General features: G+C 54.0%; 1 protein-coding gene across 1 annotated transcript; it reads left to right on the top strand.

The window, feature by feature from the left end:
- The first annotated feature begins 1200 nt into the window (after positions 1-1200).
- On the top strand, positions 1201-17147 carry PES1 (pescadillo ribosomal biogenesis factor 1). Its single transcript, XM_007975418.3, has 15 exons — positions 1201-1322; positions 4170-4249; positions 5414-5567; positions 6498-6607; positions 9280-9451; positions 9539-9628; positions 12351-12467; positions 12586-12660; positions 12892-12981; positions 13292-13422; positions 13815-13940; positions 14047-14231; positions 14669-14838; positions 14975-15136; positions 16640-17147. The coding sequence occupies exons 1-15, from the start codon at positions 1299-1301 to the stop codon at positions 16721-16723; spliced, it is 1770 nt and encodes a 589-aa protein (XP_007973609.1). The 5' UTR covers positions 1201-1298; the 3' UTR covers positions 16724-17147.
- The last annotated feature ends 1088 nt before the right edge of the window (positions 17148-18235 follow it).

Here is an 18235-nt window from a genome sequence, read left to right on the forward strand (position 1 = left end):
AACCTGAGAACCAGCTGAGTCTGACCTGATTACCCCTCCACCCCCACCCATAAGCACAGGGTCCACAAAATGTTCCCTCCGTGGTCTGAATGGAGGGAATCAGGAAGGCCCCCTTTAAACCCAGAGTTGACAAAGACATACCTTCCAGGGTCTGGATGCAGGGAACTGGGACCAGGCACTGGGAAGGAACTGAGAAGGATTGGGAAAGCCCCTGCCAATGCAGGGCTGTCAGGCAAGGTCCCCTCCAGGGTCCATCAATGATGAGAACCAGCTGGGAAGAAATAAAGTCTCCAAGATCTTTTTTTTTTCTTTTCTTTTCTTTTTTTTTTTTTTGAGACAGAGTCTCACTCTGTCGCCGAGGCTGGAGTGCAGTGGCGCAATCTCGGCTCACTGCAACCTCCACTTCCTGGGTTCAAGCCATTCTTCTGCCTCAGCCTCCCGAGCAGCTGGGACTACAGGCGCGCACCACCACGCCTAGCTAATTTTTGTATTTTTAGTAGAGACGGGGTTTCACCATATTGGCCAGGCTAGCCTCGAACTCCTGACCTCGTAATCCGCCCGCCTTGGCCTTCCAAAGTGCTGGGATTACAGGCGTGAGCCACCGCTCCCGGCCTTGAATGTACATTTTAAATATACCACGAGTTCACCACTAAGGCTCAGAAAATACAAGTGGCCTCTCGGGTCTCTACCTCCGGAGAAAAAATGTCTTCTTTTCTTCTATTTTATCCCCATAACAGTGAATGAACCAAAGAGAACCCGAAGGCGGTGGGAACCCAGCGCAGTCTCACCCAGCCCCCAGCCCCACAGGAGCCGCTTCTCAGCAGCGGCAGCCAAATTCTAACGAGGCTTGGCAACCGTTACCTTGACAACGCAATCCCATCACGCAACACGGAGCGCGGCGCCCCTCTGCATCCCAGAAGGCACCGCGCTGTCTCTAAGCCTTCCGCCCCTCTCCGTCCCAGCATGCAACGCGGTCACAGTCAATGCCTCGTTATCAGGGTGATTACAGGAATGCCTGTATATCCACGTTTGTTTTAACACTTAAAGTGTTTGTAACCATTGTGAACGGGAAAGATCTGGAAAGAGTGGTCTCAGTGATTTTTTTCAGACTATAGTTTTAAATCTCGAGGAGGAAATCCCCATCTTTCCCTGGACTTTTACAGGCATCTCATTGGGCAGCCCGCGCACACAGACAGCGTGGGGGTGGGGAGGGTCCTCGGGGTCCTTGGCACGGCACGTGCGGGAGGAAGTGGAGCTGTCTGTAGGCGCTGCCCTAGTCGGCTCCTCAACGTGGAGCGATGGGAGGCCTTGAGAAGAAGAAGGTGAGTGGGAAAGACGGTGGGAATTCCCGAGGGGTGGGATCCGGGGGCGGCAGAGCATGGGGTCGGCTCTTTTCCCGAGCTCCATCTCTCATGGAGACTGGAAAGACGGGATCAACGCGGCAGTAGTCAGCTGCGTGAAGGGGTCCGAGGATGGGCAAGGATGGCAGTACTCGCTTAGTGAAATCCGAGAACGAACTCCAGAGTTCTTTCTGTGGAGAGGGCTGTGAGAGACAGTTGAACTTACCAAGCGTAGCTTCATTCCAAAAGCAGGCCTAGCCGTGGGACCACTATTTACCGAAAGGGCGATAAACATTACGTAGAGTTCACCGTTACTGCCCGTCACATTATTTGGTTAATGTTGTCTTGGAAGTTCTCTTCGAGGCATAACATTTCGACTGAAATGGGAAAGATCAGAACGTCTTGGATGGGTTGTGGGGCATGGTAGTGCTTAACGAGCAAGCCTGACAAGGGAAACCAAATGCCAAGATCAGTAGGCAGGAAAGGCTTGCTGTGTGTAAGGAGTTGGAAGGACATCAGGATGTAAACCAAGAAAAGAATGGCATCTGATAAGATTGGGGTTGGACAAGTACTGTATCGTGCAAGGCCTGTAAGCTTGGATTTTATTCTAAGTGCAGTAGGAATAGTGTAGAGCTTGAATTTTATTCTGTGTGCAGTAGGAATCGAAGGAGTAACACGATTAGAGTTTTTCAGGGAGTTCTTGTGGCTGTATGGAGAATCGGCTCAGTGACATGAAAAGACTGGGAAGGGAATGGGAATGAGGAATATATAGTTGGCTTAAGTGTTTCTTTCAGAGTGAAAATTTCTATTGCCAGTATTTTTAACCCAACACACTACATTGAGTGTCCAGTGCTAGCCCCATCGGAACTGCAAAGATACAAGATGGGAAACCTGCCCTTGAGTTGCAAATGTAGATATGTAACAAAATCGTTACCATTTTTAAAAGCTGGGTTTCAGAGCCAGAATCAACAAAGATGATTCTTTGTTGTGGAAAGGATGGTCTTGTGTGTAGTAGGATATTTGGCGACATCCCTGATCCTCCACCTATTGGATGCCAGTAGCACCCAGCAACTAAAAATGTCTGCAAACATTGCTGAATTGTCCTTCTCCCAGCACATACCCAGGGAGTACCCCATTGAGAACCATTATTCCCTTAACATTTATAAGGATAAGCATGGTGTCAGAGATAAGTGTGGCATAAGGCAATGGAAAATGCTATAAATGAAAACAACTTCTTAAGGCAGTCTGAAACTCATCTTTATACTTCCAGGACTTAGCATGGGCCTGATACCCAATAGACAATCAATACATGTGTAAAGGAAAGAATGAATGAAGGGTATGTTTCATGACTCTGATGTTATTAGTAAACGTATCCCTGGGAGACTAACAGGTTTGTCTCTTTAGAGCTGAACCTAGCCAAAGAGGCCCCTGCTGTCTTAGCCCAGAGGAAGATCTTGTTTGGAAAAGACATGCTTGTTAGCTTGCAGGGTATTTGTTACAGTGCACTGCTCATCTCTATCTAGGAATGCAGAAGTGTGAGGGATGCAGAAGTGTGAGGAATACAGAAATGTGGGTGTGAGGCAGCGTCTTAGCACCACAGGCATCCAAATGGTTACACAAGACAATATGCTTCTTGGGGGCAGGTAGAGACCAGGCTTTTTGTCTTTATTGCCTTCATAGCATCTAGCTTAGTGCTTTGACCATGATAGAGGACATGTTATTGTCTGTTGAATGAATGAATGAGGAAGGGGAGAAGCTGTGTGGCTTAGAGCATACTTTTTCAGCCAGGGTAATACCACCCTCAAGGGAACAAAATTGGCTGAGGGGCAGTATCTTAGCTATTACAGTGGTTGTGGCCCCCCAAGGACCACATTACATAAACAGACCTGCAGTATATCTCTGGTATTAACATTTTATGAGGCATGGCGAAGAAAGGGTGATGGGTGAGGGAGAAAGGGGGTGTCTAATAAGTCTCCTGGTAGTGGTGAAGAGATTATAATGAGGAAGAAAAGGAGGGATAAGATTAGGAACACTGGCTTGGCTGTTAGGCATTCAGGCCCTGGACTCAGACCTGAGTTTGAATCCCAGCCCCAACTCTTAAAAAGCTGTGTGCTTGGCTGGGCGCGGTGGCTCAAGCCTGTAATCCCAGCACTTTGGGAGGCCGAGACGGGCGGATCACGAGGTCAGGAGATCGAGACCATCCTGGCTAACATGGTGAAACCCCGTCTCTACTACAAAATACAAAAAAAACCTAGCCAGGTGAGGTGGCGGGCGGCTGTAGTCCCAGCTACTTGGGAGGCTGAGGCAGGAGAATGGCGTAAGCCCAGGAGGCGGAGCTTGCAGTGAGCTGAGATCCAGCCACTGCACTCCAGCCTGGGCTACAGAGCGAGACTCTGTCTCAAAAAAAAGCTGTGTGCTTTTTAAGAGTTGCACAGGTTATTTTACGAGCCTGTTTTCTCCTTTGTGAAATGGGGGTTCTGACAGCACCTACATCACAGGGTTATGGGAATTAAATGAAATGTGTGAAAATCACTAATTGTAATGGCCAACATTTAGAGCTAGTGCTAAGCACTTGGCACAGCACCCTATCCATAGCAGCCTCGCAGCCCTCAGCATCGTGTATGTGTTCCCTGTGCTGACAGCTGCAAGGACGGTACAGGAGAGCTCATCCAGGCAGGTCAGCTCCTTCCCTGCAGTGTTTCCTCTCCTTGATTCATCTCAGCCACTTATCCAGAGTGATAGTTGCCTGTGGAACTAGGCATGCCCAGAGTTTGATGTCGGTCACTACAATCATTGCTAACGGAGAATTACTTTTTTTTCCTCTCCCAGTATGAACGAGGCTCGGCCACCAACTACATCACCCGGAACAAAGCCCGGAAGAAGCTCCAGCTGAGCTTGGCTGACTTTAGGTGAGCTTGGAGAGAAGGGGAATATAGAGGGACCGCGGGAAGCCCAGGCAGTGAATTGCACATTGAAAACTCAGCTGTATCGCTGTCTTACCTGAGTTACCATACCCGTTCTGGAATTCTGGTATTCCTTCTCTTTCTCACCTTTCCTTGCTTTAGTGAGTTGTGTTTGCTAGGTGTGGTCCAAGGGAAAATGGAGGAGAACTGAACTGGATCGTCAGGATGGGCTAGCTGGGCTGGGCTGGGTCCCTGCCATCCATCCCCTCCCGTCTGGCAGAAGAGACCCCTGATCCTGCAGCTAGGGGTTCTCATTCCTCATAGAGTCAAAATCAGACTTCACTATGGCCTGTGGGCCCTGGCCTCTGTGGCTCACCTGGCCCACCTTTTTTTTTTTCTTCCAGAGACAGAGTCTCGCTCTGTTGGCCAGGCTGGAGTGCGTTGGCATGATCTCAGCTCACTGCAACCTCCACCTCCAGGTTCAAGCGATTCTCCTGCCTCAGCCTTCCTAGTAGCTAGGATTACAGGCGCTGGCGACCATGCCTGGCTAATGTTTGTATTTTTTTTAGTAGAGACAGGGTTTCATCATGTTGGTCAGGCTGGTCTCCAATTCATGACCTCAGGTGATCCGCCTGCCTCAGCCTTCCAAAGTGCTGGGATTACAGATGTGAGCCATCACGCCTGGCCACGTGGTCCACTTTTATTTTTATTCCTTCAAACACACCAGCTCTTTCCAGCCTTCTGGACTTTGTCCCTCTTGTTAGGATGCTTCTCTCCTTGTTAGGATGCTTCTCTCGTTAGGATACTTCTCTTCTTGTTAGGATGCTTCTCTCCTTGTTAGGATGCTTCTCTCCTTGTTAGGATGCTTCTCTCCTTGTTAGGATGCTTCTCTCCTTGTTAGGAGCTTCTCTCCTTGTTAGGATGCTTCTCTCCTATTTGTGGCTAAAATGGCGATATCTCAGCAAGTCCTTTCTTAACTCCGCTAGAGACTCTCAAGTCTGCGTTTTTGTTTTATGACTGTGATTGTGAGACTCGTGTACTAGGATGTGAGCTGTCTAAGGGCAGGGACCCCATGTTCCCTGTTTACTGTTGTTTTCCAGGCCCAGCTGTGGCCAGTGCTCCCCACCTTTACCCACATAACTGACATAACAAATGGCCTCTGTCTTCCAGGCGGTTGTGCATTCTGAAGGGCATTTATCCCCATGAACCCAAACACAAGAAGAAGGTTAACAAGGGTTCTACAGCAGCCCGAACATTTTACCTTATCAAAGACATCAGGTTTCTCCTCCATGAACCCATTGTCAACAAGTTCCGGGAATACAAGGTGAGGTCTGGGATCTAGGGTCCGTCAGGTTCTCATCACAGCTCTGTGACCCACTAACTAACTGTGACCTTGAGCAGATTGCCTACCCTCTCTGGGTAAGCCTATACAGAGAGCAGCGTGAGCCTCAACAGAAGTACTTGGAGGGAAGAGGTCGTTTAATTTTAGGACCTGGCCCCAAAACAGGCTTCCGTTGCATTTTTCTGGGTGGCTCAGTGCCACACACAGATCCACAGCTTGTTTCATGCTGATATAGTCTGGTGTTGGGAACAGAGGCCAGCCTTTCTCATCCTGTCAGTGGCAAGTCACTTGGCTTCTGTTCTCAGTTGAAAAATGGAGCTGCTGGCCGGGCACGGTGGCTCAAGCCTGTAATCCCAGCACTTTGGGAGGCTGAGACGGGCGGATCACGAGGTCAGGAGATCGAGACCATCCTGGCTAACACGGTGAAACCCCGTCTCTACTAAAAAAAATACAAAAAACTAGCCAGGCAAGGTGGCGGGCTCCTGTAGTCCCAGCTACTCGGGAGGCTGAGGCAGGAGAATGGCGTAAACCCTGGAGGCGGAGCTTGCAGTGAGCTGAGATCCAGCCACTGCACTCCAGCCTGGGCAACAGAGCGAGACTCCGTCTCAAAAAAAGAAAGAAAAATGGAGCTGCTTTGCTGTGCCGTCCTCCCATGTAAACATGTGGAGTTGGGACATCCGTGCATTGTCAAAAAGGGTGCCTGGTCTAGCTCTGCTGGTTAACACACCAGGCTTGGTGCTCCTTGGAGTTGGCTCTTTTGCATATCCTGGGCAGAGGGGTCGGTGACACAGGCACACAGCCATGGCCAGCTTCAAGGGGCATGAGAGTCCTTCTGCCCTGCGTTTCCATCTTCCATAGAAGTTGTCCAGGAGTCCTGAGCCTCAGCATCAGTGGTCTTTTCCTTTCCTTCAGGTGTTTGTCCGGAAGCTCCGGAAGGCCTATGGGAAGAGCGAGTGGAACACTGTAGAGCGTCTAAAGGACAATAAGCCCAACTACAAACTTGACCACATCATCAAGGAACGGTGAGCCAGGCTGTCCTCGGGACACCGCAGTTTCTTCATTTACTGCTGGTCTCTGCCCTAGCACCAGGGATTCAGTAGGGAACAAGACTAAGACCCAGCTCAAAGAACTTGCATCTCCTTGAAGGACACAGACCAAAAACCAAGCTAGCAAATTTGTAGAATGATTACTAGGTCTGTAGTTACAGGGCTGTCAGACAGGGCTCTGAGGGGAGACGTCTGAGCCAGCCAGGGAAGCACAGTCCAAGCAGAGGCCGTGGCAAGTGCAAAGGCCCTGTGGTGGGAGAGCCCCACGCCCTGTGGCTGCACGGCGGGTACCTGGTGAGACCTGGGAAGCACGGCTAGACACTTCTGGTCTGAACTGTTCCTTGCCCAGCCTTCTCAGACGTCCCCCTCATTCACTGACTAAATCAGCAAATTTTGTTTCGTGTGTTTTTTGAGAAAGTCTTGCTCTGTTGCCCAGCCTGGAGTGCAGCGGGGAGATCTCGGCTTACTGCAACCTCCACCTCCCAGGTTCAAACAATTCACCTGCCTCAGCCTTCTGAGTAGCTGGGATTACAGGCACCACCACCACGCCTGGCTTATTTTTGTGTTTTTAGTAGAGAGTGGGTTTCACCATGTTGGCCAGGCTGACCTTACGTGATCTACCCACCTCGGCCTCTCAAAGTGCTGGGATTACAGGTGTGAGTCACCACATCCAGCCTAAATCAGCAATTCTTAATCAGGGGTGATCTTGCTTTTCCAGTGGGCATTTGGCAATGTCTGGAGACTCTTTTGGTTCTCACAACTTGGATGGATGTGCTATTGGTATCAAGTGGAGAGAGGCCAGTGATGCCACTAAATGCGCTATAGTAGTCCCCTACAACATAGTGTAGTCTGACCCGAATGTCAGTAGTGGTAAAGTTCAGAAGCCCTGGACTGGTGAATGTCTGTCATCTTTGGGGGCTGATGGCCCAGGAACACTGAGCTCCAGGATGGCTCGGGTTGGCTTCATCCAGCCTGGCTGTGGGCTGTCACAGGAAGAGCCCTGGCCTAGGAGCTAGACGGCCGGTGTTCCCATCCCAACTGTGTGGCACATGCGCTGGGTGGCCAGAGGGTATTTCTTAACCCGTGTAGGTCCCCACCTCCATAAGAGATGATGGCAGTTCCTGTCCTGCCTGTGACACACAGTATTCAGTGAAATAAACGAAAAAAAGCCACACATGAAAAGCAAGTGCCTGGGTTCATACACACACACCAAGTGTGACGGTGTGGTTGTGGTGATCTCATTTTACACCATCTCTAGCTCCTTAGCTAAAGCCAGAGCTTAAGAAAGAAAAGCAGTTGGCCCGGAAATGCTGGTGCTGTTGCTACAGAAAGCCTGGGTTGTTGGTTTTGTCTGTGAGGTGGAGAGTTAGGAAACTACAAGGCACCAGAGAGGGCCAATTGAGGCTGCCACCTCTGCACCAAGAAACCAGACAGCTATCCTGCTGCCTCATGAGAGGTCTCTGCAGGCCTTTCTTCCATCTTGGCATGGGTTTGAAGACCTGGCAGACTTCTGACTCGTAGCAGTGAGTAATGCCATCTGGGGCTGGAAGGACCTTGGCAATGTCTAGTCTCATGGATTTTGGAGTCTTTTTTGAAGTAGCAGAACCCATTCTCTCTCTCTTTTTTTTTTTAAACTGCACCCCTCCCGCCGTCCCGTGCAACCCCCAGCCAGAACCCATACTTCAAAAGGAAGCTGCTTCTCCTTGAAGAAGCACTTGGAAAAAAGAAAATAGAAAAAGTAACAAAAATGATTTTTAAAAAGGTAGCTTCCTGGAAGGCAGTTTGGATGCCAGCATCTCTGGCAGCTGCTCTGGCTGCGGGAGAGAAGCTTGAAGCTCTGTCCATCCACCTGGGCCCAAGGCGTTTCTAGGGAGCTGCAAGAGCCCAGTCGTAAATGAAGAGTCTGGGTCACAGCTCGGACCAGGACTGGAATCCAGGTGTCGTTGCTTGTGGTTCCATGTCTTCTCTGTGACCCATGCCTCTGTCCCTCAACAGGGCAGCCACACAGTGCCCGGGGTGGCTCCTCCTTGTTGGCTTTGTCATTTACCACAAGATTCCCCGAAACACATTCTGCTCTGGCTCTTCCTGGACCCAATTCCCTGGGTCTTATTGGTTCTGCCAACTAGACAGGTCCAAGGGGTGAGAGGCATGGAAGATAGAACCTACACTGGCGACCTGTGGCCAGGCCTAGACATAAGTGCTGCCTAGGGGAAGCAGCCCCCACCCCGCTCCCTTCTCCACTAGGGCAGCTTTGGTTTCCCATTTTCCATCTTGGACCTCTCTCTAGAGTGTCCGTGCACTAAATGTTCACCTTCAAAGACAGTCATGGAGGCCCTGACTCCGTCTACCTTCATGCACCACAAAATACGTACGTGGGTCAAGGCTGGGTCTTTGGTGAGCAATGGCTGTCTTGAGGATCCCCATCAGGACTTCTCTGGTCCTCAGAGCCTAGTGGGCACGTCCTGGTTAAGTGGTTCCTCCCAAGGACTGTGGTCAGCCGTGGGGAAGCTGCTCCTGTCAGGTCAGGAGGTGGCAGTGGTGAGGCCTGGCTTGAGGAATGGGGCATCTGAGGTGGGGTAAGGAGATCAGGGCCCCCTCTTGGTACCCAGGCTGAACAGGCCCCATGTGCTGCCCCACTGGCCGTGCAGGTACCCCACATTCATCGATGCCCTGCGGGACCTGGACGATGCCCTCTCCATGTGCTTCCTCTTTTCCACCTTCCCACGGACTGGCAAGTGCCACGTGCAGACCATTCAGCTGTGCCGCCGGCTCACTGTGGAGTTCATGCACTACATTATTGCCGCCCGTGCCCTGCGCAAGGTGAGCCTGGGACCGTCTGGCGGGCACCCCACCCCACGCCCTCTCCTGCCCCCCATGGTCTTCACCCAGCTGTCTCCTCTCCCCCAGGTCTTCCTGTCCATCAAAGGCATTTACTACCAGGCCGAGGTGCTGGGGCAGCCCATCGTGTGGATCACTCCCTATGCCTTCTCCCATGACGTGAGTGTGCCTGTCGGGAGGGGAGGGGCTTGTGCTGCCTCCTAGACAGATACAGGTGTGGAGGAAGGATGATTTTGCTGTTCATGGAGTCTAGCAAGTGCTGGGTTCCCAACTGTTGACGATGGGTGAGGCGGGGCAGAACAGGATGGGGAATGTGCCACACAGCATCCTCATTAAGAGCAGGAGCCTAAGCTAGCCCTGTGGCAGCACCTGGCAGCTGCGTGCCCTTGGACGTGTTCCTTTCACCTCTCTGTGCCGCGGTTAACAGTGTCTACGTCTTTAACAGTGCCTGGTGCTTGGCCTTTTAGGGGCCGAGTGAACAGTGAGAACAGTTACCAGGGTCATACCCAGCCTGCACGTCCAGCACCACATGGGGACAGTGGCAGAGCCCTGCCCTCAAACCTACTGGGGTCCTTGTCCCTGCTTTGCTGCCAATAGCTGCCAGACCTTGGCCAAGTGGCCTTGCCTCCCTCCTCTGCTTCCCCCTTCCCGCCTGTCTGCCCCACAGGACTCGAGGACTGGGAGAGAAGGGGAACGGTGAGCACAGGAGAAGCACTTAGCATGTGGCACTGTTTCCTATACATATTGTTTTCTCTTTCTTTTAAAATAGAGATAGGGTCTCACTACATTGCCCAGACTGGTCTTGAACTCCTGAGCTTAAGCAGTCCTTCCATCTCAGCCTCCCAAAGTGCTAGGATTATAGGCGTGAGCCACAGAGCCCAGCCTTTTTCTTTATCCATTTGAAATCCTGGGAATTGTTGGCAGGGATCCACTGAGAGAAACCCTGGTTTTGCCCCCTCGTGGAGGCATCATTAGCTTCTAGTGCCCCCAGGTGGTGGGGCCAGGCTCTCCTGCCTCCCTGTGCTGGTGGCCTGCATTTAGCCCACCTTGCTTGATCATTGAGTGGGAACTGGTGCCTTCAGTGGAGAGCAGCCGCTGCCGGTCCAGTTAGCACAGTGGCTCTGCTGTCCAGATTATCAGGGGCTCCAGGGGGAGCTGGGGCTCTAGGCGCTCTGGACTGTTCCTTACAATCCCTTGTGGGTGGGGTTGCAAGGGCTGGAACCTACCCTAACTGGCTGCCTGGTGGTGAGGCTGTGGCCTGTTTGCCGGTGAGAGGTGGGCTTGGCCCTCAGCAGTCCCTGTTCCCACCCCCCGTGGGGCACACGTGGGTGGCCCTTCCTTCTTCCCCTCCGCAGCCCTCTCTCCTCCTCCTTCCTTCCTGCCTTCCTCTTGGGCCTTCCATCTCTCTGACGTCCTGCCCCCATGCTGCTCAGACTGCTCTTTGTGTGTCCTCCCTGCTGGTGAACAGGGCCCTGGGGCGGGCTGACCTCCACACAGCTGGCCCTGGGGGAAGGGAGCCAGCCACCCATTCCCCTTTCCTCCCCGGCCAGTTCACGGCCGTTGCTTCCTCTCAGCAGATGGGGAGGACTGGCACTAGGTCGTAGCGGAGCCCAGTTGTGCCCCTCCTGTGAGCAGCCAGGGTTGGGTTCATAGCTGTGGAAGTCAGGCTGGTTGTAGGGGCGGGGTCTCCCTGCTCAGTGCTGGGCTGTGGGAAATGTGGTTGGTCCCCAGATATGCCTGTCAGGGGCCCTCACAGATTCTCATGGAAGGATGGAGGTGTGAGTGGGGGGATAGGCAGGACTTCCCTTGGCCCTGTGTGCTTTCACAGCACAGGTCACTCTCTGGCAGCAGAATAGCAGAACAGCTGAGAGTCATGGGCACACCCAGCACCCATGGTGATCACTACTGATTTTCATGTTGCTCGGAACATCCTGCCGCGTCCCGGGAGCCAGCTGGGCTGGCGTGGCCTCCATGGTTTTAGGGGGCAGAACTGCTCAAGAGTTGCGGTGCTTCTGTCTGGGCCTCAGTTCTTTGCCCTGTTTTGCCCTATTAACTGCTCCAGGGCGAAGATGAGCCTTCTGTGTCCCCTGCTGCTGGGATGACAGCTCTTTGCCTTTGCCCTGAGCAGTAAGTAGTTTGTCTGCTGGCCATTTCCCAAGAGCTGCCTGGGGGCTGAGCCAGGCCAGCTGCCAGCCTACCCCGGCCCCTCGGGTCATGGCTCTGGACCTGGCTTGGGCCCAAGGAGGGGTCACTCAATTCTGAGTGTCCATCCCGAGGTTCAGAGGTGGGACTCAGTGGGCGGCCTGAGCCCCATGCATCCCCCACCCCTGCTGAGCCTGGCCTTCCCAAGGCACCTTAGTCAGCTAAGGTTTTGCCAGCCCTTCTGGGCTAGGGACAGCGCTGGGAGCACCGCCCTCCTGGTGCCCACACGCAAGCCCAGCAGCAGACATGCAGCAAAGATTGTGGGCTAGGTGATGCAGAAGGCAGGAGCTCCGGCCGGGTCAGAAAGTGGTGTCTCCGAGTCTGAACTAGACCTGAAGGGAGTGGGAGAACTGGCGCAAGGAGGGGAGGACCAGCCAGTCCTGGGAGCAGTGGGGACCAGGGTCCCTTTTCTCACTCTTTTATGGGGGTCTGGCACTGACTTCCAGGATGGCTCTAACCCTTGGAACCCCTATCCAGAGCCTCACTTGTGGCTGGGAACACTTGTGGCCAGAACGCCCCTGGGTGGGAAGATCCGTGTCACCCCTTCCCTAGGGCAGTGCCTTCTTGAGGAGCTTGGGGTCCTCGGGTAGGTCAGACGGCCTCCACTCTGTGGTTGTCTGTCCCTCCTTTGCCCCCATCCCTGTGCCCACACTGCTCATGCACCTCTTGTGTTCCTCAGCACCCGACAGACGTGGACTACAGGGTCATGGCCACCTTCACCGAGTTCTACACCACACTGCTGGGCTTCGTCAACTTCCGCCTCTACCAGTTGCTCAACCTGCACTACCCACCGAAGGTAGGGCCCCAGCCCAGTGCCTTCTGCTCGCGGTGCAGGGGCCGCAGCCCTTCTCTGTCCACACAGAGGCGAGGGGCTGTGGCTGTCCTCTGCCCCTGACCTTCCCCTTGCCTGCTAGCTTGAAGGGCAGGCCCAAGCAGAGGCAAAGGCCAGTGAGGGCACCTACGCGTTGGACTCTGAGAGCTCTATGGAGGTGAGAGGCTCCAGCAGCGTCACCTGGCATCTCCCAAGGGCGTGGTCTCTGTCCCCAACACCTCTGGGGGTCTGGTTCAGGGTGGGGGTGGCTGTGGCTAGGTGGGTGGTCTTGGCCTGCCCTTGGAACCCACACCTGCTGATGCCCAGGACTGTCACTGCTGCCCCTCCCCACCCTGGCCCCATGCCCGCATGAGGGCCCCCACTGCAAGCAGCCCCTTCTCTCCTGTAGAAACTGGCGGCCCTCAGTGCCAGCCTGGCCCGTGTGGTGGTGCCTGCCACAGAGGAGGAGGCCGAGGTGGATGAGTTTCCCACCGATGGGGTGAGCACTGCACTGCCTTCTGGCAGGAGGACTGGGAGGGGTCGTGTGGGGGGGTTCCCAGCTTAGGGACATTTGCATCCTATAAATTAGGTGTTATTTGACGGTCAAAGCAACTGAGCCGAAGAACGGGCTGAATTGTCATCAGAGTTTACATAGGAGGCAGCAGAGTTCAGGAGTGGGGCCTTGGAGTTTCCTTTGAAGGCAGGATCTAGGATCTAGAAGGAAGCTGGAGTGACGTTATCTCCAGCCTTGGCCCTCCAGTGGAGGTGGGCAGCCCTGGTGGTGCGAAGCCTGGCCTCTTTTTCAACAGGAGATGTCAGCGCAGGAGGAAGACCGCAGGAAGGAGCTGGAGGCACAGGAGAAGCACAAGAAGCTTTTTGAAGGCCTGAAGTTCTTCCTGAACCGAGAGGTGCCCCGTGAGGCCCTGGCCTTCATCATCAGGTAGGGAGGCTCAAGGGCCCTCTGACAGCATTGGTTCGGCCATGCTCTGGTCTGGGTCCTGCCCTGGTGTCCATCAGTAACATTGAGATGGTGTCAGTTTCTACTTCTTATGAAAGAGTGTGTGGAAAGTGCTCGGCACCGCACTGAGCACATAGGAAGCACTCAGCAGAGGGCAGGACTACCGTCCTTTTATTACCAGCTTAGCACAGAAGGATGAGCAGTGGGCAGATCTCTGCTGAGCCAGGATTGGAGGATCCTGGGGTGAGGAGGGGGCAACTGTGCGCTAAGAGGGTGAGTTTTTGGACTGGGTGGCCGGCAGATCCCAGGGAGCTGAGTCCCAGGACAGGCAGCTCATGTCTGTGTACCCGTGTGGGCTCTCCCTGTCCCTGTAGGAGTTTTGGGGGGGAAGTGTCCTGGGACAAGTCTTTGTGCATCGGCGCCACCTATGACGTCACAGACTCCCGCATCACCCACCAGATTGTCGACCGACCTGGGCAGCAGACCTCAGTCATTGGCAGGTAGGCCCCCAAGGGTCCTTATCTGGATTTCTGCGTGTCCCATGCGATGCAGCAGGACCCTGAGTTGCCCTCCATGACTTCGTTTTTGCCTGCCACTCTGCACCAGGTGCTACGTGCAGCCCCAGTGGGTGTTTGACTCGGTGAACGCCAGGCTCCTCCTCCCCGTGGCAGAGTACTTCCCTGGGGTGCAGCTGCCCCCACACCTTTCACCCTTTGTGACCGAGAGGGAAGGAGATTACGTCCCACCTGAGAAACTGAAGCTGCTGGCTCTGCAGCGGGGAGAAGACCCAGGTGAGCAGGATGGGACTGGGCTGGCCTTGGCCCCTGGGCCCACACTGGCTGTTTCTCTTGGCTGCCAAGGTGGAAAGCTCCAGGGAACAGGCAGTAGGAGCAGAAAGCCCTTTGAAGCCACCTGTGAAGTAAGGCTTCAGAGAAGGGACATCTGCCTCCTGGGGTCAGATGTTATTTGACGTTCAGGATAACTGAGCAGAAGAACGTGCTGCGTTGTCATCAGAGTTTACATTGGAGGCAACAGAGGGGGCCTTGGAATTTCCTCTGATGGCAGCTGGGCTGTGGGGAGGTGCCAGAGAGGGCCACAATTGGGACAGCCCTGAACTGCCCATGGCTAAAGACAGCAGGGTCAGAGAGGATGGGGCCTGGGCCTGTTGTCATCCTGCCAAAGAGACAGCAGGTTCCCACGGCATTCAGAGGTCATTGGCTGTCTCTAGGAAACCTGAATGAGTCAGAAGAGGAGGAGGAAGAGGACGATGACAACGAAGGTGATGGTGATGAAGAGGGAAAAGAGGAGGAGGAGGAGGAGGAAGATGCAGAGGCTGGTTCAGAAAAGGAGGAAGACGCCCGGCTGGCAGCCCTGGAGGAGCAGAGGATGGAGGGGAAGGTAGGGGGAGCTGTACTGCGAGCTCAGCCTGGGAAGCAGCCCTGCTTGGTGCCTGCCCTGGCCTAGAAGGGCAGGAGCCAGAGACTGTGGAGTTCGGGGGAACCTGCCCCCACAAGCACCCTCCTTGTGTCCCCAGAAGCCCAGGGTGATGGCAGGCACCTTGAAACTGGAGGATAAACAGCGGCTGGCCCAGGAGGAGGAGAGTGAGGCCAAGCGCCTGGCCATTATGATGATGAAGAAGCGGGAGAAGTACCTGTACCAGAAGATCATGTTTGGCAAGAGGCGAAAAATCCGAGAGGTGAGTTCCTGCTACCCAGTTGAGACCCAAGTGTGGCTACCAGGCCCAACTGCACAGGTGAACGTATGTGGCCTGGGGCCCTCCTCTAGGCAGACTGAGGCTCTCCTAGCCTTTTCCTGAGGTTGCCTGCCTGGCCCAGCCTAGCCTTTGGGGCCCCCGACCCAGGCCAGTGTAGGCATCTTTGGTACTGCCAGCTCCGGCCTGGGCTTTCCTTAGGGCTTCTGTCCCACCCTGCATCCAGCTTCCTGAGTCTGCTGGGGTCTGCGAACAGAGCCTTCCTGGTGCACTCAGGGACTGTGGGGGACTTTTGTTAAACTTCTATCTGTTTTGTATTTTCTTGTTCATAAAGCCATATATGCTAATGAAAAATACAAACTCATGCACCCTGGAACCCTGCGATGAGTGATGCAGAAGTGGCTTACAGCCCTGCCCGTGGAGTAGAGCAGCCTGTAATAACAGCCCCCAGGTTTCTCTTGTGCCCATAATGACCCATCTTTGGGAGGTCATGCTATAGATTGTTTTGAGGTATAATTTGTTTTTTGAGACAGAGTCTTCCTCATCACCCAGGCTAGAGTGCAGTGGAGCGTTGGGATTAGAGGCATGAGCCACTGTACCCAGCCTGAGGTGTAATTTTCATTTAACCGTAATATGGACTTCTCATCCAATACCTGGCCTGTCCCCTGTGGTGGGATTCAATTGTTCTCCAGTTTCAGTCATTCTCAGAAAACATCCCTGAGCATGTGTCTGCCCTCCTCTGAATGATTCTGCAGGCTAAATTCTTAGAAGCATAATTATTGCAGTTTTGAAATCGTTATTGTCAAATGGGGCTCGGCGTGGTGGCTCACGCCTGTAATCCCAGCACTCTGGGATACCAAGACAGGAGGATCAGTTCAGGCCAGGAGTTCAAGACCAGCCTTGGCAACATATTGAGACCCTGTTTCCACCAAAAAAAAAAAAAAGAGGCTACGCATGGTGGTGCACATCAGTAGTCAATCTCAGCTACTCTGGAGGCTGAAGTGGGAGGATTGTTTGAGCCTAGTAGTTTGAGGCTGCAGTGAGCTATGATCATGCCACTGCACTGCAGGCTGCGCAACAGAGAAAGACCCTGTCTCTTTAAAAAAAAAAATTAAAAATATATTGTCAGGTGACCCAAGAAAGAAGGTTCTTCCTGTTGTACCCCTTTCTACCAGCTCCTGGTGAAGGTGCCAGTGGTGTCTGCTTTCCAGGCGGAGTAGGGAAATGGGACTGTTGCCAAGGCTCCTTCCAGCTCTGGGAGTTTAGGATTCTCTTATCTCGAGATTTGTGGGTGCGTGAAATAATGTCGTTAAAGCAAGGCGAGGGCATGTTTTCTCACCGTGAAGTGGGTCAGGTAGATCTTTTTCCTGTGGGAATTTGTGACCTTTTCTGGAAGGTTTGCTTTTAAGGGATATGGCTTTGAGTTCGGTGCCCCACACCCTCCCCTCTCCACACATCTCAGCCTGACCTTCGCCTTCCCCCTCACAGGCCAACAAGCTGGCGGAGAAGCGGAAAGCCCACGATGAGGCGATGAGGTCTGAGAAGAAGGCCAAGAAAGCAAGGCCGGAGTGAGTGCCTGCGGCCCCTCACAGGGCTGAGACCAGCTCCTAGCAGCTGGATGTGGCAGAGGCAGGCCAGAGGACCTAAGTGTGATGGACCAGAGTCGCTTCTCTTCTCCTCCTCCTTTCTCCAGCCAGCCCTGACCCCTCATGCTCTCTGGCTGGGCTGGTGGGCAGCCCTGGCCTCCCTTGAATGGAGCTGCCCTGCTGGTGCCTAGGCAGAGAAGAGGCATCTGTGCCCAGCCTGATTTTCTGCTTCCAGGAGCCAGTGACATGAGGTGCAGGGGCCCACCCAGCCCCCTGCCTACTGCCCCCACTCATCCTGGCTTTCCACAGCCCCCTCCCACACAGTTGGACCCGTGATTCTCAGGGTGCTGTGATGGGGTGAGGTTGAGGGGGCATTTTTATTAAATGACTGGACTTTTGCGCCAATTGCATTCCGTGTCCACGAGCCTTCCTAGGGTTGGAGGAGGCCCACCTAGCACTTTGCTGCAGGCTGGGCCAGCCCTGGGCACCTCTTAGAGCTCTCTGGACCAGGTCCAGGGATGCCAGAAGGTAGACACAGAGGTTCTGGGTCTGGGCTTCACAGCCTGTCTGGCCTTGGTTCACATTCTAACCCAGGCACTTTCCCTCTGCACCTGCTTCCTCATGTGTCAGTTACTGGTAGAAATTCTGTTCTTTGAAAGGGATGTGTTGAGGGTTCTGTGATCACTTTATAGGCTCAGACCTTACAGACTCAGTAATGTCAGGTGTGTAGTAAGTACTTGGTAAACACCAACTGATTTACATCACTTCCTGCTGGAGTCGGCCCAGAAGGTAAAAGCCAGATCCGGAAGGATCTGTGGGCCCGCGGTGAGGTCCTGCCCTCAGCTTGCCTTGTGGGCATGTTGGCAGAACCGCTGAGTACCTCCCAGCGTAGGATTCCACGGCAGCTCCACTTACGGTCTGTGAGGCCTGCCTGACAGCTTCCCAACTGACCTTGGCAGTGTCCCTGCTGACGCCCATTGGGATATGCCTTTGCTTGGAACCACCAGTGCATCATGACAGAGCCAGAACTATAACCTGGGGCTCTCGGTGCTCACTCTGAGCCCCTCCCAGGACTCACTCCCCGGGGTGAGTGCTGTCGAGGACTGGGGCCAGGCTGAGGAAGGGTGGGTTTGGAATGGCTTTACTTTCCCTGAATCCAGGCACCTGAGGGCCTTGCCCTCTGCCTCTCACTGTTTGCTGGCTGTGTGGGCAGAGAATGTTTTTGTGGCAGTGGATGTAGGTCCAGCCTGTGAAGGGGGAAAGCAAGAGCTTGGGCAGGCTCTGGCCTGGGGAGCAGAAAACCTAGGGCTCCCCTTCTCAGCTGGGACTGACTGTGGGTGGGAGGAGAGGGCTGTGTGCCATTCCCAGTCTGTCATGCACATGGCGATGGGAGGGAGTGGGGTTGCCTCCAGAGGCAGGAACAGAGGGTCAGGACCTCTGGAGCCAAAACCTGCAGCCCCGGGGGACAACTCAGGCCTGTCTGGGGGCCTGTGCATCC

Source organism: Chlorocebus sabaeus, chromosome 19, assembly GCF_047675955.1.
Source record: "Chlorocebus sabaeus isolate Y175 chromosome 19, mChlSab1.0.hap1, whole genome shotgun sequence".
NCBI classification, from domain to species: domain Eukaryota; kingdom Metazoa; phylum Chordata; class Mammalia; order Primates; family Cercopithecidae; genus Chlorocebus; species Chlorocebus sabaeus.